At 35.7% G+C, this 26,847-nt stretch overlaps 1 protein-coding gene across 7 annotated transcripts in view; it reads right to left on the reverse strand.

Annotated features, from left to right (window-relative positions):
- marchf8 (membrane-associated ring finger (C3HC4) 8) overlaps window positions 1–26,847 on the reverse strand; it is a 103,383-nt gene that overhangs the window by 24,496 nt on the left and 52,040 nt on the right. For 6 of the 7 annotated variants that reach the window (XM_058796200.1, XM_058796193.1, XM_058796194.1 and 3 more), the window contains one exon: window positions 2,971–3,021. In XM_058796200.1, coding sequence (XP_058652183.1) covers window positions 2,971–3,021 — 51 coding nt within the window. Of the gene's footprint in view, window positions 1–2,970; window positions 3,022–19,452; window positions 19,782–26,847 lie in introns of those variants that run through there. The other variant, XM_058796198.1, reaches the window with a different exon arrangement.

Here is a 26,847-nt window from a genome sequence, read left to right on the forward strand (position 1 = left end):
ACCGTACTTTGATGTCATACACCAATCAGTCTTCAAGTCGAACACACCCCTTTAATCTTGCGTGTCATGTGACAGTTTAATCGCAGCCTCTTCGGTTGAAAAATCGAATTTTTTCATATCACGATATCGCAAATGCAATTAATCGTTCAGCCCTAGTACAAAGTCCATCTAACCTCGTGTACATTTTAAAAGGTGGTCTAAGGTAAGCTTTGTTTGAACTCTGGCACTGTTTGCAGATGGTATTATGGTATCTACCATATTTACAATGTGCAAAATAAGGACTCAAACTTGACCATGCATTCAAACCAAATGTGAAAACAGCCTTAAAGTGCTCAAGGTTCGAACGTGTACCCAAAGTCCTCAGTAGCAGAATGTCTTGAGCTAAACCAGTGGAGTGTTTCTTAGAGCAGGTGACCCTGGCATCTATTAGTTCATGTAAAGAGTTTATCTCTTAAGAGGCTCAATGTTACGCAGAAGTTCAGCAAATCTCCACTAAGAGGAAGAGATCCATGTTAAAGTGAAAGTGCCTGACAGACCTGATCCCAACATGAACTCACTAACATAGAGCTACGTGTCTTTAAATAGTCAAATCAATATGAATGTTGGGTAGGAATTATTTGAATAGGGTGAAACAAATCTGCTTGCTTGGAATAGTCCAATAGTTAGTTAGAATCCAAGTCCAAAGTGAGTTTTATTTTATATCAAATGAAATGGAACAACAAAAAGGAACACCATTTACATCATTAAGGCCAAAACATACATAAATACAGTAGCTAATGAAGCTTGATTACATTCATCAATGCATTTAAAAATGTGTCTAAATGCAGTTCATTATGCAATGCAAGTCACATTCATTTATATAGTGCTTTATACAATACAGATTGTTTTAAAGCAGCCTCATAGTAATGAACAAGAAAATCGAAGTATTAATGTTTAAAGTTCTTCAATTATGAAACAAATACAACTTCAGCTGTAAAGCAGCTCTAAAAAGACAACTGTTCATTATTCGGCTTGACTTAGTTAAATGTTGATTCAATTTTGCAAAGTTCATTAGTTATAAAGCAAACTCCGTTTGCTAATAAAGATGTCATTCATCTCAGTTTAGTTCAATGTTAATTCAGTTTAGCAAAGATCATAAGTTATAAAGTGAACTCAATTCAACTATACAGAGGCTCTATAGAAAATGTCATTATTCAGCACAAGAGAGTTCAATGTTGATTCAGTTTAGTTCAATAATAGTGTAAAGTTTATGAAAAAAAGCTTAATTCAGCTATATGGAGCTCTATACAAGACAACAGTCGTTATTCATCTCAAGTCAGTTCGGTTTCAGTTCAGATCAATTAAGTTCAATAACGAAACTGATGCTTCAGAGATCAGCTATATTCAACGATTTAGCTCTAAAGAAGCTCTGCAGAAGACAATTGTGATTATCCAGCTCAATTTAGTTTAAGGATGCTTTCACACTTGGTTCACTTGCCTGGTCCAAACCTGAGTTCGATTGCTCCCCCCTCCCCCTGCTGGACTGCGTTCATATTTTATTTGGGTCCAAACCGCGGTTCGTTTGCGTCATCAGGCCAGCAGCTGTTTACCCCGTTGCTTAGTAACGACGGCGCAGGAGAAGGCGGCAAAATGCACAAGTTTGCTCTCTGCACTTTTATATATTTACGTATATATTTCGTTTTGTTTACAAAGCTTCAGTGCATAACGGTACTTAAGTCTGTCTTATGAATGTACTGCAAATGCTCTAAAGAACACTGAAGGCGAACAGAAATGAGATATACAGCTTTCTGCTTGCAGCGCATCAGTCACGCTCGTCACACACAAACACACCCATTTTTATCAAATAATACGGCATTAATAGCGGTTCACTTCCGTGATTTGGTACGATTGCGTTCACATCAGCAGCGAACCGTACCGGAGTTCACTTGAACCGTACCCCAGACCACCCTTTTTAAATGGACTCGGGTACGGTTCGCGGGTGCACACCCGAGTTCGAAAGACAGCGTTCACATCATCCGAACGAACCGAACTCTGACGTCAATCGAACCCAGGTGCGCACCAAAAGTGCTAGTGTGAAAGCACCCTAAGATTCAGTGCAGTCAAACTGATAATATTACTGAATTTCTTTTAAACCTCAACTGTGCAAGCCAAAAATACAACATTGTTAAACACATTTTGAGGTGATTATATAATCAAAGAAATAAGACCAAAAGCTGTACTGTGGAAACATACTCTACACAAGAATAAGCGCAGACGCTTCTAGCTACCTAATGGTGCTTTCAAAAAAATTAACAAAGCAAGTACACACACTATATTAACACTGCTGCAAGGGCTGCTGTAGTGCATTAGCATAGTCTTCTATTTCAGACTAACTATGATCAAAAGGCAAAAAATTTGAGGAGAACCCTGCTGAGTGAGGGAGTTGGTTAAACTGTCAACATGTTTATACTTGGCTACCTGAATAACAACACATCCAGTTTAGTGGCATAGGCATTTAAGGGTAACTACCAGCCCACTTACTACAGAGGTTTGTTACGGCAACAGAACATTTTGCATAGAATATGTTTCAAGCCCATGGCACATGGCGTTCATTAAATATCAGATAGATAAACAGGTGTCCTTTAAACACGGAAAGGGGAATTCAAGATTGGATAACAAAGTACAAAGTATCCTTGACCTGAAAAAGAAATAACTAGAGTGAAAGAGTCTACATAAGCATAAAATGAGCCCTTGTGTTTATTTTTTTATTGTCTGCTGTGCTTTTTTTCTTGCTTCTAGGTCAGAAAAAAAATGTCCTTCCGATCTCCTTTGCATCAGGCAAATAAATATATTTCAGCCTGAAAAGTCCTGCTTAGAAATAAACTCCGAAAGAAAATGAAAGTATTTGCAGACAGCAGGTGCAGACCCCCTAGAAAGCTAAGCCACTCATTCGCTCTCAGTAGAAGAGGAAAAGGAAATGGATTTTCATACCTTTGAAATGTTGCTGGACCTGCTTGCAGAATGACCAAGCGGTTTCTCATTCTGTGGAAGAGAGAAAAGGGGAGAAAAAGTTTGAGAACAGTGCTTACCATTCAGTTCAACAGAAACTAAAAGAACAGGTACAAAGTCTCACGGAACTGACTGTTAAGTGTTTTAATGACACTACAAACTTCAGAAACCTCCCAAAAGATGAAGCACAGCTATATGGAAAGGAAATTAGACATTTTTGTGTGATTTAACTACATGACTGCATTAATTAATGGCTTTTATGCTCAATATTTCTCAGCTGGATAATTCCACCCTTAAGCATTGAGAAGGGATGTCTTTTTCCTGCTGTGATATTATTTATAGGTCAGTTATGATTGTAATATAAGAGGGCTGCTATATTACCAGCTGGCTCAGAGACACTGAAGAAAGGCAGAGAAAGCCTTGTTAATAGTAATAGGCTGATTAAATGGCTAATAAATGCTTGTTCACTTAACAGAAAATGTTGTTTTTCTACAACTGCCTCGTCAATGGATAGTGAGCAATTTTTATTCAAAAACATAAGTTGGGCTGATGCTCTTGTATTTCCCTTGTACATCCCTTCTTCAGGTGGCTAAATTTTTGGTTAGACTCAAATAACTGAGCAAACGCATGCTTTCTGTGTTCACGACACTATTAAAGTACAAATTGTCATTGTTTTCCATCTTTGGTGTATTAACTCTTTTCCTGGTTGAAGTAGTGAGTTAAAAATACACTGAAAGTTCTAGATTGTAAGACTGTCTAGAAAAAGCGGCTCATTGAAAAAGACTGGCTGACTGAATGCATGCCTACACAACATTTCATTTACGAGAATCAAACAGAAAACTGGAATACGGATGTATACATACATATCTATTTTAGCCCATTATTTTAATTACAAATACCTGTCTATATCTTTAACAAGCTCCCGCTCTCTCTCTCCATATATAACTTTATATTTTGAAAAAACTGTTAAAAGAACATTTATTTGAAATATAAATCTTATAACATTATAAAATGTCTTTATTACTTTTTATCCAATTAATGCATCCTTGCTTAATAAGTTTCAATGTCTTTATAAAGAAAAAAAGAAAAAAGAAATAAATCCAAATGTTTAAATGGTATACATTTTTTCGATATGCAGTTATGATCATTTTGAGGAAAATGTGGTTAATTCTTTTGAAAAGCAAATCACAAAGTCAAAAACGGTCGTTATTTTCGGTCACTTTATTTTAAGGTCCAATTCACACCATTAACAAACCATTAACTGACTTTTTCCTCAAACTGCTAATTTGCTGCTTATTAATAATTAGTAAGGTAGTTGTTAAGTTTAGGTATTGGGTAGGATTAGGAATGTAGCACTAATAAACAGCCAATATGTTATTAATAGGCATGCTAATAATTAACTAATTAATATTGAAAATTAGTCCCTATACTAAAGTGTTACCTTATGTTTTTCATGTAAAGTAAATCTTATTTTTCCTTTTCCTGTTTCATTTTTTTGTGACCAAATATGATTCATTTGTGTTCTTTCCTGATAGGCTTCATGAGAGTCACCCAAACAAAATCTGCTTACAACCTTTCATCATTTATAATGCAAAAAAAACAAAACAACAACACTTCAAAACCTAAAAACAACCAGCAGCATTACATTTGGAACAAAAGAAAACTAGCACACGCTCGTGTAGCATTTCCAGTCCTGTGAGAATTATGAGGCAGAAACCGTACTAATATCAGTGCTTGGCGGAGAAAAGCTCTGCAACAAAGAGCCCTTTGGCACAATGTGCCATGATTAGCGAGTGGGTGAGTGTGTGAGAGCTCATTGTTTTTCCTCTGAACTGAACTGTAATGGTGAGGACCCAATAAGTGTGAGAGCATGTGCAGCAACAGAAAGACATACTCTTTATCTTTAATCATTCCTGTGCTTTTTACTCATGTCTCCAGCCCTGCACTGTTACCATGGAGATGGCAACGGAGGGGACCGAGTGCTAAATCCCTGCTGGTTACTGTTTTTCTGTTATTAAGGAGAATTTCAGCCATGCTACACAGCAAAACAGTTCATCCAGTCATCTTTCCATATTACTGCACACACTCGAGGTGATGGCCAGTTTCAGTCGAGTAAAAGGTTAAAATGAGTCACTCTGTACAGCACACACGATTAGCTGGCCATGTAAAATTAAGCAACATCATAAATGTCTAAAGATTTTAATGCAATTTTTATTGGGCAATTACATTTTCTAAAGTCTCATGAAATTAGTTTCATGATCTCTCATGATGAAAACAAAAAAATCAATTCAGAAAACAGCAGGTCTGACAAGTTTATTTTTTTCCCATGAATCTGTATGAAATGGCTGTTTAAGCAAATCTATTCAAAGTTCTGATCAAAATAGGTCCACGATATTTTTCATATGATCAAATGCTTTAGTAAAAATACATTAGGGTCCAAAAGACCACACAGAAATCTGGATATCATCACAAATATAGGATATCATTTCAGTAAACCTGGAAATAAAGATAATCGGATTTTAACATTCAACAATTATTTATTTATTAAATAAATTATGTATTTTTTACACTACACAATTTTTTGTGTACTTGGCAACAATGGCTAAAGTTCAATAATACACACACACACACACACACACACACAAAGTTCAAAGTTTGGGATCAGTAATTTTTTTTAAGAATTTAATGAAATGAATACTTTTATTCAGCAAGGACATGTTAAATTGATAGAAGTGATAGTAAAAACATTATTAGAAAAGATTAATGGTGTCAATGGCTACATTCCTGGCATACCTAAAATTATAAGATTTAAAATAGTCTTAACAATACTTTGATAAATTGCATACAATAATTTTACAACAAAAACAAAACATTTATATGAAATCTTTCAAACTCATCTTTTTGATAAAAATTCTAATTTTTTCAAGGAGAAACTAAGTCAATTTCTGTACTTTTTTTTTTTTTTTTTTTTTTACATTCAAGGAAGACATAAGTAAGCGTTACAAGTCAGGTCAAAGTTCATCATGGAGACATCATCTTATCTCTCTTACTGCAGGCCACATGTGTTTGTCTCTTAACGTTCACTGTGACACATTACGCCGTCAAACCTCACACTAGGTGACCTGGTTTTGCCCACAGTACATCACTCTTAAAACATGCTCTGGAATACGACTGTTGTTCATATACATACCAGGCATTTTAAAAGCAAGATGGTTTAAAGGAAAAAGCCGTTTCAAAATGTCCATCAGAAATTATTACACTTAAAGGGTACAGGTTTTCATGTGTCATACACAAGAAAAACATCTGAAGAACATATAAACCTCACTCTACAGATATAGCTGATGAGAAATGACTAAATGTGAAGGTAATTTTAAAGGAATAGTTTGACGTCAGTGATTGAGAACTAATGATGCTTTATGTCATTCGTCAAACCTGATGAGGTGCACCATTTGATTTGAGATCCTACAGGAAATCACCTTTGTGTGCTCTACTGGAAAAACAAAGTTATATGGGTTTGTAATGACATGAGGGGCAGTAAATTACACAATTTTTTAAAAATTTTTAGGTGAACTATTGATCAATTGTTTTTATTGCAGTGACAACACAATTTGCCTTGCATGGATGATTTGTAGCGTCGGAAAGGGTGGAAATAAGAAACTTTGAGATAAAGTCAGTATCAGTTGTTCATACAGAACACAGGCTGTTTTCCGGCCCCACTGGAGACAGACAAGAGCCCTACAATTACACACTAGAGGAACACACTCCGAACACTTTGAATACCAGACACAAATGGTCTTCTGTACGTGTAGTAATATTTTGATGACAAATCATGTTAACAGGATACATTGTTTTTCTAAATAACAAACAATTGAAGGGCAGAATCCTAGAAAAATAAACGAACAATTGGCAGAATGCGTCATACAATAAGACCACGGTGCCCATAGATAAAGCAAATCTCACACACACCCGGAGCAGTGGGCAGCCATTGCTCCAGCGCCAGGGGAGCAATTAGGTGCCTTGCTCAAGGGCACCTTAGTCATGGTATATCGAAGGTGGAGAGAGTGCTGTTCATTCACAATCCCCACCTTCAATTCCTGCCGGCGCGAGAATCGAACCTTCAGGTTACAAGCCCGACTCCCTAACCATTAGGCCACGACTACCCCATGATTTTGCTGTGTTATATGATGGTCAACATCATGCTTGGCACTACTGCTTCGTTCTGCTTTTGTTGTTTCACTGTACTTGAACTTGAACTGGCAAAAGGTTACCAAATGCAGCCCATAGTGTGTGTGGCTCAATATTTACAAGTACTTAAGGTGTGCGGCTATGTAAACGGCAACAGCAGAAATGAAGTGCTAATACATTGTTGTTATGGATCTGCAGGCTTCATCAAGTGTGTGGGCAGATCCAGAATAATGAGCCAGACTCCAAGGTTGCCATGAGTGCATGGATAATATAATGAGATGACAAATGCATGCCTGGTGCTTGAATGTAATCTGACAGGGACGATTAGAGGAGAAAACAGCACAGTGAAGTTTGAGGTATATACAAATCCTCAGTGTGCTCAAATAATGTGTCCCCCTCTATCTCAAGGAGTGCATGTTAACATAAACCTCTGATAACACTGTCAAGCTTTTTTTTTTTTAAAGTGTGGGGCACAGAGAACATGGCAGCTGTCTTTGTGGCTTCTGTCTGCTCCGATCACGCTGTGAGCTTCCTGAATAAAAGATTCCTCTTTCTGCTTTTTGGAATTTGGAATCTTCCTGTTCCATTTAGTCTCATGGTTGTATCACGTGAGCTATAGAAACCTGCCATTCACTGTCTCTTCCCCTCGCCAAAGAGGTTTAGTCTTTTACCTGGGAATGCAGGACGCTTCTGCCTTAGCTGATACAACCAAGCATTTAATTTAGTACCCTCTCTGCCAAATTTGACACTTCTCATATTCTTGTTTAGCAAGACTTTTGACAAAGTCTGGTCCACTTTGCAGTTTAATCTTGCCATGAAAGACATGACAGACTCGACTGGCCTACATGTAAAGCAATAAACCACAATTACTAGTGAATAGGGCAGGAGAAACCGAAACTAGACAGAACAATGCTGGTGTGATCAATGATTTATTTTTTATTTGCTAATAAAGGTGTCATACAAAAATTCTTGAAAGCTCAAATGGAAATGTTAACATATCTAGAGAACAGTTCAGCTCATTGTAAGTATAGGAACATGTACACACACATACATACATATATATATATATATATATATATATATATATATATATATATATATATATATATATATATATATATAAAATATTATTTTATTTTTTACAGTTTTCTTAAGACTGGTTAGAAATCACAATATTAATAACAAATCTTTTATTTTATTCACTATTTTATTTTGGCTTTAGTATAACTTTAGAACCATTTCTCGAGTTAGCAAATTATGTAATCAAAAAAAAAAAAAAAAAAAAAAAAACAACACTTAAAACAACAATAAAAAACTTTTTCCACTTCACATTATGTTTTTGTTTTGATGAAAATGCATCACTTCTGGGGCATCAGGTTTATTACTGTTAACTAAATCTAAAAATATATATTTTTAAATTGTTGCTTAAACAGTTTCAGTTAAATTATTTCAGATTATTTTATTTTATTATTGTTTTAATTTGATGCACTACAATTGTTTAGAATTGTTAAAAAAATAAATAAAAACTATAGAGACAAACTAATAAAAATGACAATCCCATACAAACAGCCCATACAAAATAAAAAGATATTAATAAAAACTATACTGGCATCTCAATGATACTGAAATAACATTTCTTGGCATCAACAAATTTGAAAACCCCTATCGCAGCCAATACACTGGAATAGAGGTGACTTCAGGCCGCTCTTGCTGTTTTTGAGTGCAGTCAGCATCAGATGGTCCCTGAACGGTCTGTGGGTGTTTTGTGGGCGTACTGTCTGAGGCCACACTGCTCATAATGTTCCTAAACCTATTTACTTTGGAAACTTTCCAGAATCTGAGATATATGTCTATCACTATGTCCAAACTAGACAAGATTCTAGCAACAAGTAACCATTCTGTTCGACACCAAACACAAATCAGCTTCCTGACGTTAGACAAAGCTAATCAGAAGCTGTAACGTTAAATAAACTGTAAAATGATGTAGAAACCAAGAATGTGTCAACAAAAACTTGTATCTTATCGTGTCATGCATGGCTAGGTGGAAATAAAACTCAGATGTGCAAAGCATATAACTCAGCGATGTGGCATCACAATGTGCACACTTTGTTGAGAGTATCCAGTATCTGGGCCGTCTCTGAGGAGAGGGCGAGTCCATGACTGGCGCATGGAGAAGATTGAATTATTCTACTGGGTGAGCAGAGGTTGTTATCAGCGCTGAGTGAGAGGAGACCTGTGACAGATGGCCATCTACACCGCCTCAGCTGACCGCTCTCTTCCTCCATCTCCCAGATTCCCTATCTCCATGTCTCATTGCCTCCACAGACAGCTCAACGCAATGACGGCAGTCAGGAGGAACAGACACCAAATGAGATCACTGCTACAACCTCACCATCACCATCTTTCCATTTTCATCTCGCCCGTTCTCATTTTTTCTCCCTCTTCACTTCCTGTCAGTTAATGTTTGACTGGCTTTAAATGACACAATACAATTCTCAGGCCATGAACTGGCTTCCCATAAGCAAAACGTGAAAAGGCACTGTTCCTCAAAACATTACGGTCAAAGGATGCGATCATGGTTCAGCTATGGAGTTTACAGAGCAAAAACAAACAGCATCTGTAGCAGCGTCACAAATTAAACAGCACTTAAAAAAAAATCAGTAAAAGCACTTCAGTTTAGGGGTCAATTCTCATTATTAACTATAGTTGCTTGTTAGCATGCATATTACTGGCATATAGGCTGTTTGTTAGTACTTATGAAGCACATACTGATGTTTTATTTTACATGACCATATTTTAGATCCCTCAATCTTATTCGATACCTAACTTAACAACTACCTTACTAACCAACAATAAGCAGCAAATTAGAAGTCTATTGAAGCAAAAGCCATAGTGAGAATTGGTCCCCAAAATAAAGTGTGACCAAATAAATACATAATGTACTGACTTTAGTCAGTCAGTTACGATTTATATATGAATATAAAAATACATTTAAAAAAAATTAAATGACATTTTCAAACATACATCTCAAATAGAAAACAAATGTATTGAGTTGTAATAATATTTCACTATGTTGTATTGAAAATTTGATCAAATCAATGCAGCCTTGGTGAGCATAAGCTGTGCGTTTCAAAAACATTACAAAATTTTAATTATTCCAAACTTTTGACTGGCAGTGCATGTTTATACTTTTTACATATTATAATTTAGTTGTGAAATATTAGTTATAAAAACAAAAGGAAATTACATGTGTTAAACATTGTAATTTAGTGGCTATATACAACAAAACAAACAGCTGCCAATGTGAATTCCTCAGTTTTTAATCTGTAACTTCCTTATAATAAGGAAAGATTCTACCCATTTCTGAAACTAATCAGTACACTTTTCCCCATCAAACAGTTGTATAGTAGAAATTTAAAAGATAACAGGTAATAAGCAAAATGCAGACCCAAGTTAAAACTGAATGCTATAAATGATCCTTTTAAATTACTCAAAGCTTCGACCATCTGGTGTAAAAGGAATAACAATGTAAAAACTAGATATGCATTTTTTGAAGAAAATGTGAGTGGCTCTAGCCTGTGCAAATCTTGGCACCATGCACATCTTCTTCTGGGTGGTTGCCAGAGAACTGCAATGAGGTTGCTATGGTGTTTAGAACGGTTGCTAGGTCAGTGGTCCCTTCGAAAAATAACAATAGGCCTCTTCTCAAAAAATAAACATACAAACTGCACTAAACGTTTTGCATCAAGGGCAATAAGTGCAAAATAATATTGAACTCAAATAATCCCTGGTCGATCTCGATGACATAACACTTTTCCATCTTGCTGTATTTTGAAAACAGTTTGCAGGGCATAAATGCTCATATTGTTGATGTGACAGATGTTTTGTGTCTGCCCAAGGCGAAAAGCGTCATAGCTGTTAATGCATTCAAGGTAACTACTTGCTTCTTAAAAGCAAAAAAGGTTGGCATTTACAGAAATCATCTGCGCTAAGATTATTGGCTCTTATTATTGAGAGAGTTATATGAGTGTCTGGCTGTATAAACAGAGAGAGGGAGAGAAGCAAATTAAAACGAAGACAGTGAAAAGGAAGCAGCAGAATTAAATCAACAGAACAAACATCACGAGCTGAAGGAAGGGTGAAATGCAGTCTGAATATCGGGCTGATGAAATTGCATCTTTCACATTTAGTTATAGATATTTCCTTTCAGAAGACAATAATCAAGCGACCCACACGTCAAATTTCATATCATTGCTTCCTGCAAGGCAGCAACATCCTCCAGCACAACAAAATTAAGCCATGCACAGTAAACAGATACAAGAAATATAGATACTCTGATCATGAAGGCAACAATGAGTCCAGATAGAGGGACAGCGTGCAAAACAGCATTAAAGACCATGAAATAGTTTAACACAGGGGTGTCCAAATTACAGCCCATGGGCCATCTGCGGCCTCCTATCACTCCTGCGGCGGCCTGCGAGGGATTTTTAAAAATGATACGAATCAGCAGAGGTGGGCGTTTTCATCCAACCAGTGAGGCAGTTGGTCCAAAATTGCTAAGTTGATGCAATATCAGTAAAATCCAATGGATATATATCAAAATATATACCCTACAAAACTGGCACAATTGTAATAAGTTACTTGTTTTAAAAATGAAAGTGTTCATTTGTTTTGAAAAAATGCCTTGTATTGGTACTGTTTTAAAAATACTTAAAATGCTCCGTAGACTTTCCAGTATCAGAAAAAATGCCAGTGTTATCCTCCTGCTCATGGGCACTGTAGTTTCGTGGGGAAAACATGGAAATAATCTTGCTAAGATATGCTTTCTTCTGTTTTTCACACACATTCTTATGAAAATGGATATAGTACTATTTCTTTCTAGATTATAAATTGCGTTATTTTTTTCTTCATCTGAAACGTGTTGCGATTTCCAAGGCGACTTAAAGCAAACAAGGCTAAGCACAAAGCGCGCACATTAGGATTGATAACGAACAAGAAAAGGCAAGTGAGTTTGTATTGTGCATTTTCTAGCAATCATGCACTAGTTTCAGTTTCATTTAAATATTTAGGCTGGGAGTTTAGTTTATAATAAGTATATGTTTATATTGAATGCCACTATAATGTGTTTGTTTTTTTACTTATATTTTCGTTCTTTTTTCTATTCTGAACACTGCTAAATTTACAGGATTTTTTTTGTGGAGTGTGGGAAAGTGTCAAAAAGTTTGCCCACCCTTGCACAATTTTCTTTTACTTTATCTAAACATGAAATATTTGACAACGGTTTTATCACAGCAATATTAAACAATCAGCAGTACTAACCACTCATGCAAACTATTCAACTTTTTGTATAATTTAGCTCCTCTGAATTGAAAATATAATCTTTATTTATGTGATTAATATAGGCTAACTGGGTCATTCCGTGTCAAATTAAAATATTTCGGCTCATTTTTGATTTTGCTAATATTTTTTCTGAAGAAAGACAGACATGTTTAGTGATGAAAGCCAATATATTAAATGTCACGGACAAATATTTACTGAGTAATCCACTATTTTGTAGAGGGGGGTCAAAATGGCAATTTTCACCTGAGATTCAGAGCCAAATTACAGGGGGGTAAAAAATTCAGACAAGATGCATTCCTAGTTTCAACATTACTTATTCTTCAGACATTCTGCTTTAAATACAATAAGTATCAGCTGTATACAAAGTGACCAACATTTGCTTTTCAGCCACTAAAATAGGTAATATTCAACAATCTGAAAATGAAGCGTCATTGAGGTCCCCATATCTCTGTCACTGAACGACGTAGGGCCTTGAAAATGAAGATTCCAAAAGAAAAGTTTATTAAGAACTATAATCTAAAATCATATTGCGATATCTTTAATACCTCTTGAGTTATAGGCATGCAAATTTTGGAAAAAGAATATTTATGGCACTCAGACAGGTATGTTCAATGCAGTTGTTTTGACAGAGCTAAACGAGATACAAATTGACCCACATTTGGTTTTTGACCACTGAAAATATTTACAATTTACTCCTGAAGCCATATTTAAATTCCAATTTCTCTAGAACAGAACCATATAGGGCCTTAAAAATAAAGATGCCAAAAGGAAAGTTTGGCATAAATCTAAAATCACCCAAAATCTAAAAGGCCATTAAGATACCTTTAATAGTTTCTGAGTTACAGGCATGCAAACTTTGGAGAAAAAAAAACTTGAAAAGTGCTGTTTCCCCATATTTGAACGGTAACCATTGGCACATAACGCAACAAAGATTGCTAAAGTCAACAGATTTTACTAATAGACCTACCTAATCTCTGTATAAAATTAACATTATGATGCTGCCATCTTTCTGAAGTCTTTTTTACCCCCTGCAATTTGGCTCTGAATCTCAGGTGAAAATTGCCATTTTGACCCCCCTCTACAAAATAGTAGATTACTCAGTAAATATTTGTCCATGACATTTAATATATTGGCTTTCATCACTAAACATGTCTGTCTTTCTTCAGAAAAAATATTAGCAAAATCCAAAATTTGAGCCAGGGACCTCTGGTTGAGTTGAGACGGAATGACCCTATTTATAAATGAATGTGACAAGACAAGAAACATTAGCTGAGATGTTTTTAGCATATTAGGCATACGATTAATAGTGAATATTTTTGCAAATAAACAACTTGAGTAAATTCTTTTCTTTTAAATTCTTTTACTGTCTTTATTCCCTTAAAAATCTTCAAATATTTTAATTACTGATGATGAATTCAGAAAAAAGCCAGTTGAAATAAAACTGTATATGCAAGTAAAATGAGTCATGGACATTTTTGGTCAATTTTACTGGGAAATTTGAAATGTGTACATCTACAAGTTTATTTTGTCAACATTTATAAGAATACCCACATAAAAATGAGCAGCAGGAACAGTCCAGTTTAGAGACAACAAACCCACAGGCCTCCATCTGATAACCCTTAGCACAAACCGAAAGACCCTCACAGCTCCATGTTAGAAACTTTGCATAAAACTTACTGTACTGTTATAGGAAACATCTAGTAACACTGCAGAAAGACTCCATCAAGGTTATGTAGTGCATTGGGTTTCATCATTATAATTCAGAATACGCAGTGCACATCGACACTGTTTGTTTATCCAACAGATCAGAGTGATTGCGCAAATAGCAGTAGTGAGAATCAAACAAGCTTTAACAAGAAATTTTCAAATCCTGTCATGTCACGCGCAAGCGAAGCATGGATCATCCACTTCTGCATTGAATTTCATGCAATATTTAACTTGACATCAACAAGTGATTAGCTTAGCGATTCAGCGTATTGCCATTCAAATGTTTAATTTACACTAATCAAAAGCTCTGAATCGCACACACATTACACAGTATAATCTATGCTCTCTGAAACGGCACACATGTAAGCATAAATAGGATTCATTTACAACCTGAATAACATGAAAATGTGTAATGTGATTGTAGCTAAGATCGAAATAGCCTGCAATGATTTTCATGCCAAGAGTCACTGGGAATGTAACCCTATCTTGCAGGAAGTGCACATGGAAGCATTTTCCTGTTTGAGCTCATGATTTTTACACAATGGTGGCTCGAATTTCAATATCAAAGAAGCTGTACACAGGCAAAGGGGGATTCATACTCTGGGCAATGACAATAATTACAGGTCTCTTTTCAGCTGAGAGCTGCAGTTTACCTATCGGACCTGTCAAACAAACCCCAGCCCTCTGAGGCCCATGAACCGGAGATCACATGATCAGATGTGAAAAGGACAGTTAGAATCAGCTCAGCGGACCGAAGGCCGAGAACTGGAGCACTCTCTCTACTGAATCGCAGGAAACGGTCATTTCTCAACAACTGAAATGGGGAACAGGGTTATACTTAACGTCCACTCATCTGTTTCACTTAATCATGCTCAACCACACGCTACAATTACACCAGAGAGGAATGAAGAAGTACACTTAAAGCATTGACCAGCAGGATCTGCTTAGCTGTAAGTGTTGCATTATTAAAATAACATCTGGATTAACCACTGGTATTTACTTTATTTTTAGTAGGCTAAACATCTCCAGTATGCCATGGGAGATTATGAGTAAAGGAAAGATTTGATTCAGAACACAGTAATTGCATTCAACTAAAAAGAGAAACGTTTCATTGTTTGAAGCACATATTTATTTTACACACACACAAGTTTTGTATTGTTTTATGTGTGTTTGGGGGGGGCGGGGGGGTGTATGTATTTCATAATTTTTCAAATGACTTAATGTACATAAATCACAATAAATAATGAACAAACAAAACATTCTAAAAATCTCAGAATTTAAAATCTGAATACTATTTTGAACTGAAAATATACTGAAATTTGCCCATTCCTAAGTACATGCATCTCAATGTTTGCTTTAGCTGCCATACACTCTTAAAAATAAGAGAGTGTATGTTTTTTTTATTGCCATTGATTGTTCCAAGAAGAAACTGCATGGAATATTTCAAATGCACATAAGGATCTTTAAAGTGGAAAAAGGTTCTTAAATTGTTTTTTAAAAATGTTTTTCACATGAATAAATCTTTAATCTCAAGATTGTAGAATGATCAATCAAACTGGTTATAGTAATACTGAAAGTAATAGGAATTCAGAGCATTAACATTTCCAAGTGAAGAGCAAGTGAGGAGAAAGTGAAGGTAAGAGAGCACAAGTGAGTAATATCGAAAATCCATACATGATATAACATATCCAAAAACATAACAGCCCACAACTCCTCCAGCATTTTGCACATCCGCAGTCACCAGCACAGCATAAATCAATAACCGACATCCTGTCATTGTTCTAATCTCAAAGAGAAACTACATTCCTATGGGAAAACTGTTTTGGTTGTTCATTTTCAGATGAGGTTTTATTTTTTTTTCTGATGCTGGATTCAAAGCCACTCCTAATTAACTCAGGCCAGTCCAGACTAATTAGTTTGCTGACACCGGGACCTCTGTGTTCCCCCGTGAACCTCCGGACTCTTCCCTCATGTCTAAATGCAAATGAGAGGTCATTCATAGATGAGAAACAATCCGCTACAGCCTATGAAACCCCATGAAGATGTAGTACATAATTATATACACCAGAATGACACTAGAAATGCAGGAAACATAATCAGACACACAAGCAAGCTACTGTGCAAATATTTATGATGATGATAATGATGTGTGTGGTTTGTGTGCAAACTTAAAGGGACAGTTCACAGAAAAAGTCAATGCTGTCATTATTCATTCACCCTCATGTCATTCTAAATCTGTAAACTATTCTACTGATCACAAAACAAGGTTTGTTGAAGTTATATATATATATATATATATATATATATATATATTTATTAAGGAGCACAACCGTTTTCAACACTGACAATAACAAATGCTTTCTAAGCAGCAAATTTTCAGCAAATCAGCAAATGATTTCTGAAAGATCATGTGATACTGAAGACTGAAAATTTGGTTATAAATTTAATTTTTAGATTAAAACTCACCAGTCATTTGATGCTAAATGCAGGTAAACCAAACTATATTCATTTAAAAATGAAATATAAATGAAAATGTTCTTATGTGTTCATACTGTATTTTTTAAATGCTTGTATTTGTTATTAAACTCGAAACCCTTCTGATGCCCTGCAGGACGTTGCAGGTCATCCAAAATGAACACATTTTGCTTAGTGAATTGATCCACAGATCTACCTGCTCAGTGTGTAGGAAGCAGTGAGAACTGCATATGGCCCCTGCGAATCGGATGGCAGAGTGGTAAAGAAGAGAAACAGCATGGCAGTAATGGGGATAATCTGTAACATGCAGCAGAACCCTCAGGCCTTCCAGTCACTTCTCCCTCAAATCACTGAGTCATCCCTAATGAGTCTGTCTATCTGCCTGACTGGACTCTGGAGCAAAGACGACCAGATCATTTTGTTTGACACAGGCACACTTCCTGTGTTCGCTCATGACTTCCTCTCTCCAACAGGTTTTAAGCAGGTGGGGGGGCCACATGTGATCGCTAATCTCTGTCTGCCCCCTCCCCCCACAACGAGGATTTCACACAAAGCCTCCGATTTTGTGCGTCTGTCAATGATGCGATTTGCTCGTGCACTGCCGCAGACACGTGCGTCTCTACCACTGGGATGTTTTGGTCTGAGCAACTGAGACTAAATGGTGTAATGATGAACTAAGTCTCATGATGTGGCAGTATATTAACAGACTGTATTTAACAACCTATTATTGAGATTTAATGACACATAATGGCTTTGAGAGACAGCACAATCACTGAACTAATGTGGCCGTCATTGCAAACAGACAAAGCAGTGGGTCACAAATGAGTTGCAGGTCTGGTCTTATGTTCTGGTCCCAGATAGCATTGCTGAACGCAAATCATAAAATACAAAAACGGCAAAAATGGGGAAACGTGTTCCATATAATACAACCCAGAAATATGGTTTCACTTCCAACAGGGACAAACATGGTCTATGAAAACCACACTGTGTTTTGTGAGTTATGGACTGTCGCAAGCATGAAACTAGGGTGCACAACATATTGGTTGATTTCGAACAATTTCGGTTAAGTGGACAATATTATATATTCTTTTAAGTGTATATTGGATATGTTGGCTGATTTTGAATATTTGAATGCTCATTTGACCTATTTTAGATTACCATTGCCATCATCTAATGTTTACTTAATATTAATCTTTAAACACTAATAATTTAATAACACCATTAAATCTAATCTTGGGCAAATGTCCACTGAATATCCGTTTTTCATACTGTACATTATAATGTTGTGATGCCTAAATTCACTTGTTACATTTAAAATGCCTGAATGTTTAATTTGTAATTCAGACAAAACGGTGTAATATTTAACAAATATTGGCTTATCGGTTTCGGCCAGAATATTAATATTGGTGCAATCCTACATGAAACCATCAAAATTCAGATGTCGTCTAGAAAAAAGGTCAAATTCAGCTAACGATGTGTTAATATTTTTGCATAATGTTAGGTTCATAGCAATATTCATACATTATGATTCTTAATTTAAGGACATTTTTGTATGATAAATCATTTTGGCACTGTATTCACATTTAAGGCCAAATATAAAACATGTGATCCTGGAGCACAAAACCAGCCACAAGTAACACAGGTATATTTGTAGCAATAGTACATTGTATGGGTCAAAATTAATCATTAGGATATTAAGTATAGATCATGTTCCATGAAGGAGTTTCGTAAATTTCAAATTCATCAAAACTTAATTTTTGATTAGTAATATGCATTGCTAAGGACTTCATTTGGACAACTTTAAAGGCGATTTTCTCAATATTTTGATTTTTTTGAACCCTCAGATTCCAGATTGGTGGAATTGATGGAAAGCTTATTTAGTTCAAATGATGTATAATAAAAATTGACCCTTATGACTGGTTTTGTAGTCCAGGGTCACATATGGGTCTGACCTAGATGCCTGGTTTGTAAGTTTGCAAAAACCAAAAAACTATACACCAATTCGCTCAGAAACTAGATTACTAGAGTATTGGGGTTTTACATGAAAATACTATTTCTTCAAAATGTCATGTTTAATTCAAAGTGTTACTTGACATTTCCTTTATTTATTTCCTTTAGTAATTATTTGTGAAATTTACAAGCACATTCTGAGTTAAAATGGTTTCAAAGTAAACTCTGTACCAATGTTTTTTCAGTGTACATAATTATTGCTTTGGGAGGATGTCTGCTACCCTGAAAAACAGCATTCACGCAATTACAGTCCCTACATTATAACACAGAGCTGAAAATAAAGGATGTGCTCTACATTTGTCTGATCAATCCGGCAGGTAAGTCAGTATAGCATGAGATGAACAAAAGAAATTCTACAGTAGTCCTGTCTTGCTCGCAAATATAAAAGCCCTCACCTGAGCACACAGATATTGCACAGTGAGAAGCAGACAGCAGAAAGGGAGGTCATTCAGGAAACACAACCGGGGAATAGAAAGCACATAAAAGCACAACAAATGTCTGCATTGTTGAATTAAGAAAAAAAAAGCCCTCAGCTCACAGCTGATGCTGAAACTGCAGCACTAGTACACAGAAGCTGCCTCATCTCCATAACACAACAACAGGCCTCACAATAGCAACCATGGAGACAGCAATCTCACAGCTCTCCTTTCACATGAGCACAATGACACACGCAAACACACAGACCCTCGGCCGGAGCAGTTTGACAAACACAGGACAGACAACACCAAAACATCACAGCATTTGTACCTGAATCTTCATTTTCCAACAAGAATGCATTGGTTAATCCTTTAGGAGGTTGTCCCCTCCGTTACACACACACACACACACACACACAAACAAAGCCTCGCTGGAGAGGTTACATGTCCCCTGTGTAAATCCTGTGGGAGAGGTGAAGCTGATAAACACGGAAGTTGTGCGGAGCAGGATGCAACAGAGGCAGAGGCAAATCCAGCTGTCCTACATCCAGGTTTCTTTCACAACAGACAGAGACAGAGGTGCACACAGGCTCACGGAGCGACTGAGAGATACTAGCCTGGGCTTGCTCTCTCAGCCGGTGAGCCCAGCAACCAGTCACTTCCGCCAGCTGACTCCAATCAGCAGGGACAACCCTATGCCTCATGCATTATTCATGAGGGGGGAGGAGTCAAGCATGCTCTTTGGCCGACTGTGTTCCAAATCCCCACCCCCATCCTCCTAACCCACAGTCCCTCCCCCTCTGACTGTCATTTGTCCCTGTGCTGGGTTCATGTGCAGCCTGCCTTCCTTTCTCATCCTTCGGTGGATTCAGTTTGCTGGCTGTAATGTAGTTAAGACTGCGCGCTCATGCAGAAAAGGTCAAGAACCTCAGATGATCAGTCACAGCAATTATTCTAATTTATCCAAAAACACTGATTCAAGAGGCTCGCTTACAACAAAGCACCAGAGAGCTAGACAGTGAAAAACAAAGTCAAAGACAGACCACAGAGAGGTTGGGGTCATGAGGGCGGCACATCAGGGAGCACAAATTGCAGAAATGGTATTGCTGAAACCAAGGATTTACATTACATACGAAAGTCAATTACTAAAACAGACTGTGTCAGAAAACAAGTTTCTTACATTAAGTAATTCTCAATAATGAGGATTCATGATAAATATAACAAAATACATAATAAAATATCAAATAAAAAGGATCATAAAATTTGCATTAAGTTTTTTATTATGTACCACTTAAGCTAACTAAAAAATAAAATAAAATATAAAAATAAAATAAAACAATAAAATAAAATAAGAAGGGTTATAAAAAATATTAAGTCAAATATTAAACTTCACTATGCCAGCAAAAGTTTGTTACATTAAGTAATCTGCCATAATGAATAATATATATATATACTGAAAACTAAAAAATAAATAAAAAAAATTAAGAAGGGTCATAAAAACATTAAGTAAAATATTAAACTTCACTATGCCAGCAAAAGTTTGTTACATTAAGTAATCTGCCATAATGAATAATATATATATATAATTCAATATATTTCATATATATATATATATACTGAAAACTAAAAATAAAATAAAACAATAAAATAAAATATAAAAATAAAATAAAATATAAAAATAAAATAAAACAATAAAATAAAATAAGAAGGGTTATAAAAATATTAAGTCAAATATTAAACTTCACTATGCCAGCAAAAGTTTGTTACATTAAGTAATCTGCCATAATGAATAATATATATATATAATTCAATATATTTCATATATATATATAATTCAATATATTTCATATATATATATATATAATTCAATATATTTCATATATATATATATAATTCAATATATTTCATATATACTCAAGACAAAATTTAATCTAATAACTAATTTGCACAATTTACAAACTGAATTTACACAAACTGCTCAGTCATTATTTTGTCTTGTGAAATACACTAATATCTGTTATGCAGCTTGCTTTGGGTAGTACTTAATAAAAAGATGAACTCAATATTTATTATCTCTTATATAGAATCCACAAGGGGTTTGTAAACTTATGAGCCGTATACAACTTTCATGATGTGAAAAATCTTGCCCTCCAGAGTTCCAGAAGAGGAAATATATGATTAAATAAGGATGGTCACAGTTGACCTGGACTAAATAATGACTAAGCACTTTCCAGTGAAGCAGTTATGAAGTACTATACAAGTAGCAAGAAAATCCTGCTCAAAATACCTACACAGGGAGGCTGTGGGTGTGAAGGAGCTCGGTCTCGTGTGTTCACCTGAGCTACACTATTTAAGAGCATGTCAAGCCCTTAAGCTGGATAATGAACTAAGTGTGGCCTGTACCTTTCACTTTCATTAGACCGCCTTGCTAAATAGCTCACACTCTTAAAAACCTCTGCTCACTGCTATTTAAGTCCTTTACGGACTTCGCTCTGTCAACACAGTATAGATTACTCATTAAAGCACCTGAATGAAAAACAGCCAGTGATTTCTTTGTGTGCTGTGAGGTTGGTAAATACTGCTCAGAAACTGAACTCACATGTTTGTAGTACAGCTACTGAGATTTTTGCAGTGACTGAGAGGAAATCCTCCACTGTGACTGCATTGATATTTAAATGCTGTGAAATGTTTCTTAAAAATAATTACATTCAGATGAGTCACAGTTCAATACAAAATACTTCATCTTTTGTTGTTCGGGTTTCATGCAGTGCTGCACAAATCTGCATATAATGTGACAACCCATAATCAAAGTAAATGAGACCTCCTGTGATGACTGAAAAGTGCTAAAAAATACACTAAATCAGTTTTATCATCACAATGGCCACTGAAAATATGAATAAAATTTCAGGTAAGATTATCTATGAGTAAGATCTACAGTCTACATGACTTTTTGAGCTCCAAGTGGTGACACATATGTGAAGTATTCCTCGTATAAATTTCCCAAAACTGAAATACGAGGAACAAAATTAAAATGTGTCTTGATGGGGGGTTTTTTTGTTTTGTTTTTATGACAGTTTCACCGAGAGCTGGTTCATCATTCATGTGATGCTGGGAGTGATATAATGGCTTTACTGCACGTCACAAGGAGGAAACAGCTAAATAATTTATTCTCACGGGAATGAAAACATATTTTTTATTTAATAAAATGCAAGATGCTATTTCAGAGTTCTTAAGAAATATTTAAAGCCAGTACATTTTCTGAATAGGTGCAAAATTTTCTAAATAATTCTAATATAAAAATACAATTTTCTAGTCATTTAAAAATAACATACAATAGTTTTTGAGCATCGGTATTTGTTATAATTAATAAAAATAATTAATTAATTACTTAAAAAAGAAAAATAAATTATTATATAAATAATTATTAATTAATTAATTACTTTTATTTAATTGCTGTGGTATTATTTTATAAATAATATGAACGCTAAAATATTATTTTTCTAGTGACTTAAAAATAATTAGTTTTTGAGCATCAATATTATTTATTATAGTAAATAACATACATAAAACGCCATTTCTTGGTCAGAAATATTTAAAGCTGGGCAATTTCCTCAATTGGTGTGGTATATTTGCTAACTAATATTAATATTAAAATATTTTTGTTTAGTGAATTAAAAAAATAGCAAATAGTTTTTGAACAATCAATCTTATTTTTCATTATAAATAATATTAAAAAAATGTAAAACACTTCATGGTAAGCAAAATATATTTAAAGCCAGTAAATTTACTCAATTGATGTGGAGTGGCGAGCTATCTGTCCGCACACATAAGAGAAGCGGTGCTAAAAGCATTGAGACAAGTCATTCAGCAGACTGTTGAAAAATAAAGGGCAGTGGCACAGAGAAACAGAGAGAACAGACGAGTGAAATGAGGCACTGAGCGAATCAAGCTGGAGTAGGTGAGGAGACTGTGAGACACTTTGAGCTAAATGTAGTGAAGAGGATATCAGATAACCCCTGGGGCATGAAATTGCGATGTAATAGTCCTTTCAGTTCATATTCAAAAAAAAGTCAACCCTTCTCACAGGGGCCAAGGGTTGCCAATCCACACCGAATCTCTGAGGGAGACAGAAGATGAGGCTGTGCAGACCATCAACAAAATGGTCCTATAAGCTCAAACTCATTTACGTTTGACTGAAAGGAAAGCAGGATGGACCTCCTACATCAGCAGCTTTCATAGGACTGAAAACTAGTTTTTTTCAATTTAAGTAACACGCAAAGGTCTGCAAGTGAAACTAATTACCATCCAATAAACAGAAACTTTTAAGTGACCCCTTTTGAAAATACAAGCTCTGCTTTTGGGATGTTATTTTTGCAGGCCGGGACAGAGCGGAAAGCACATCTGAAGCAGGTCACCCACTTACACTACACTGATAACTGCTTTACTGAGAGCCGCGGATATGAATCAATGCCAGTCACTCAATTCCCATCAATCAGTTCTCTTCAAAAGATTAGACAGTTCAACTAGAAAATTCACAGCAATTCATGAACTTAATGCGATTATGTCTTAAGCAATTATATTAATTTTTTATCAAATAATACATAAAATATAAAAAAAAATTAAATAATGTTATATATATTTTAGATATAAATTATATAAAAGAGCTACTAAGGATGTATAAGGAATCTCTGCTGGACTCTCTTAATGATACATTAATTTCAAGGCCTTATAGACTCATTAATTCAGCAGGGTCGGATCCATGAGGGCTCATTTCCATCCAAAAAGCTTGATTTTAAACTGCATATTAAAGTGAAACTGATGTTATAGGAAGTGATGCAAAACAAGGCATTTAAATTATACTAAAAAGAGAAGAGATTCCTGTCAGGATAGGAACATGAACACTTATGTTTGTTTTCTTTTATATGCCACATTGATAATAACACATTTATGACATTTATTATCATGACATTTAACAGTCAACGTCTCGCTTCTGCCATTTAAAGCTTTATCACACAAAAAAAGTCTAAAACATAAAGATATACAGAGATTATCTATAATAAGTGCTGAAAGGAATTGGATGACTGACACTGACATAAATAATATGATATGGTTATATTATCAGTCAGTAGTATGTATTAGCAGACTGTGTTGGAATTTAAAGAAGTATCTGAATATTTTTATGCTGGGTTTCAAGGTGAACATCAAAATGCTTATGCTTTGGATACCCTGGGTATATTTTTGATTTTATTTGATTTTATAAAATAAAATAGCCCTTTTTATGTTTCAATTATGTTTTTTTAACTAAAGCATTTCTGAAGTGTTGTCACTACTATATTATCTATAAACAAGTCTATGCATAATACATGGGTTTGTTGAGGTTAATTATTTTTCCCAATATTTGTGCGTGCAATGTATTTTTATGTTTATTAGAGCATCATTTTAGCAACATGCTAACATCAAATTTTGTTGAGTGCTATTTGAATGACACACACGAGTTAGAATGTTCCAAAATGCTCACTTACAACAATGCATTCCATTACGACTGCCTTTGTAGACAGAAGACAACAAGACAGCTCACTAGGTTTTGAAGCAGACCCAATTTTGAGAACAGCAAATTATTAGTGCGTCCTTGAAGAGAAGTGGTCAAAGCTGAATCACAAAGTACAGATCACATCTCTGAAGGGTCTTTGCCTGCTGATTGTGGAGACTGGCCCGGCGGCATGAAACATATCTTATTTGAAGTGAAATCAATAAGGGGCTTTGACAGTCCTGTCTGCATGTCTAACCTTGGCAGTCTATAAATGTAATTAAGGGAGATTAGACACTATTAAATGGCCTGCTTCAATGAGATGAGCATAAACAAAGTTTAAAGAGCCGCTCCATCTCTATTCCCAGGGTAGGCTGTATTTATCCCAGAGCCTTTATTGCAGAGAGAAGGGGAGCTTTTCAAAGTCCCGCTGATGGGAATGGCTTGTAGTCTAGGTTCACAGACTCGAGACGGAGATCTTTGAGAGCAGCCAGCACAGAGTAATGCTCAGGAAACTGCACAGCTGAGGCTGCGATTTGCTTCGGGATGGAATTCCCCTTCAGTTCCTGTGGCTGTCATTCAATACATATCATGACGATTCCTTTAGCTGCAACTGTATGACAAAGCTCTTTGTAATCAGACTTAAGGCATTACATGGCTTACTCTGCTGAGGATTGTGGCACTGGTCTTGTTGTGAGCTGGCCCACTGGTTGGCAGATTGTGTCCATACGCTGAACCCACACAGATGGACATCTCCACTAGCTGTGGATGAACGCAGCCAATTCGCACAGGGGGCAGATTGAAGGGCATCCACAAATACAAGCCAAGGGGTCAAGGGGTCAGGCGCTGTTATTCACGCAGTCCATTACTGTATAGAGCCTGCAATGTCAAATGCTCGTCTCTGTTTGTGACTCATTCTGAGGTATTTCATTGTTCTGTTTCATTTTTGAAAATAAACAACTAAAAATGACATTAAAAAGAGTTCTGACAAGTTTCCAAAAATAGGTGCTTGAATAACAAGGCCTTAAATAAACAGTTTACTTCATACTTCTAACTTGAACAGACATGTGATTAAACATTTGAACCCAATAAATGGTTTTAAAGGCTACATTTTCTTTAAACAAGAAGATGTGGCAATACAAAACAAAGGGAACACCCATGCTGAAAAGACCAGCTCAGATTAGCATAATGTATATAATGTATACCTAGGCTGGATTATGCTGGTTAGCACTTAGCATTGGATGCCAGCATGGTCCTTCTGGTGAAGTTTTGCTAGTTAAGCTAGTTAACAAACCTGGTCAGGACATCAGCACACCATTATCCCATGCTAGGGCTCATAATCCAAAACAAAACATATTCTGGTGTGCAAACAGACGACATGCTCTAGTTTACAGAGGTCGACCGATAGTGGACCGATAGCTAATAGCTTCATATAAAATATATAAATAATAAAAAATGGAAATAGACATCTCATTTTTGTTTAAATGTAATTTTCAAGTGAAGTGCCTTCACATTAACATTATACTCTTTTCATGTTGTAGATATATTATTAGTATATAACTATCAATATATGATAAACAACATGCTATGACATATATTGCATATTAGATATTTGCTATTGATATCAGTAGGAGGCACGGAGCATTTTTTTGAACAGACAGAAAAACTGTATATGCCTCTGCAGATAAGTTGGGTAGATGTGTAGATTTTGGTCTATTTAGAGGAGAACGGGTTTAAATTTTTAATGCATATGTCCTTTTTTAGTTAGCCTAATAGACATGGATTAAAACCCACAGTGTTGGGGCTTAGAGTGAAGATTAAGGGTCAGAATGTACTTTCATTTAGCAGTGATATAATGTTGTGTCTGAACTGTTGTAATTGAGCCCTGCCAGTAATGTTTTCTAGGGCTAACATTCCAACAGGAAGTGAAATCGCATGTAGTGCAAGCTCATCTATCGGACCGATCCAGGCAGTAGTGAAAGTGAAACATCTTGCAAAGACTAGAAAAACTAAGGTTTTATAGGTGAAATCTACATAATTAACGTTCTTACTCACTATAGCTGATGTCTCGTCACTGTACTAGAATCGGAGTTAGAAATAGAACAGAACGATACCTGGTATCAGCCACAATGACTAAGCTAGAAAGTTGGGTAGGGACTGTGTGAGCTTCAGCGTCTGCAGGCAGCGTTTTAGGATCCG

The sequence above is a fragment of the Onychostoma macrolepis genome, chromosome 13 (assembly GCF_012432095.1).
Source record: "Onychostoma macrolepis isolate SWU-2019 chromosome 13, ASM1243209v1, whole genome shotgun sequence".
In the NCBI taxonomy this organism is placed as follows: domain Eukaryota; kingdom Metazoa; phylum Chordata; class Actinopteri; order Cypriniformes; family Cyprinidae; genus Onychostoma; species Onychostoma macrolepis.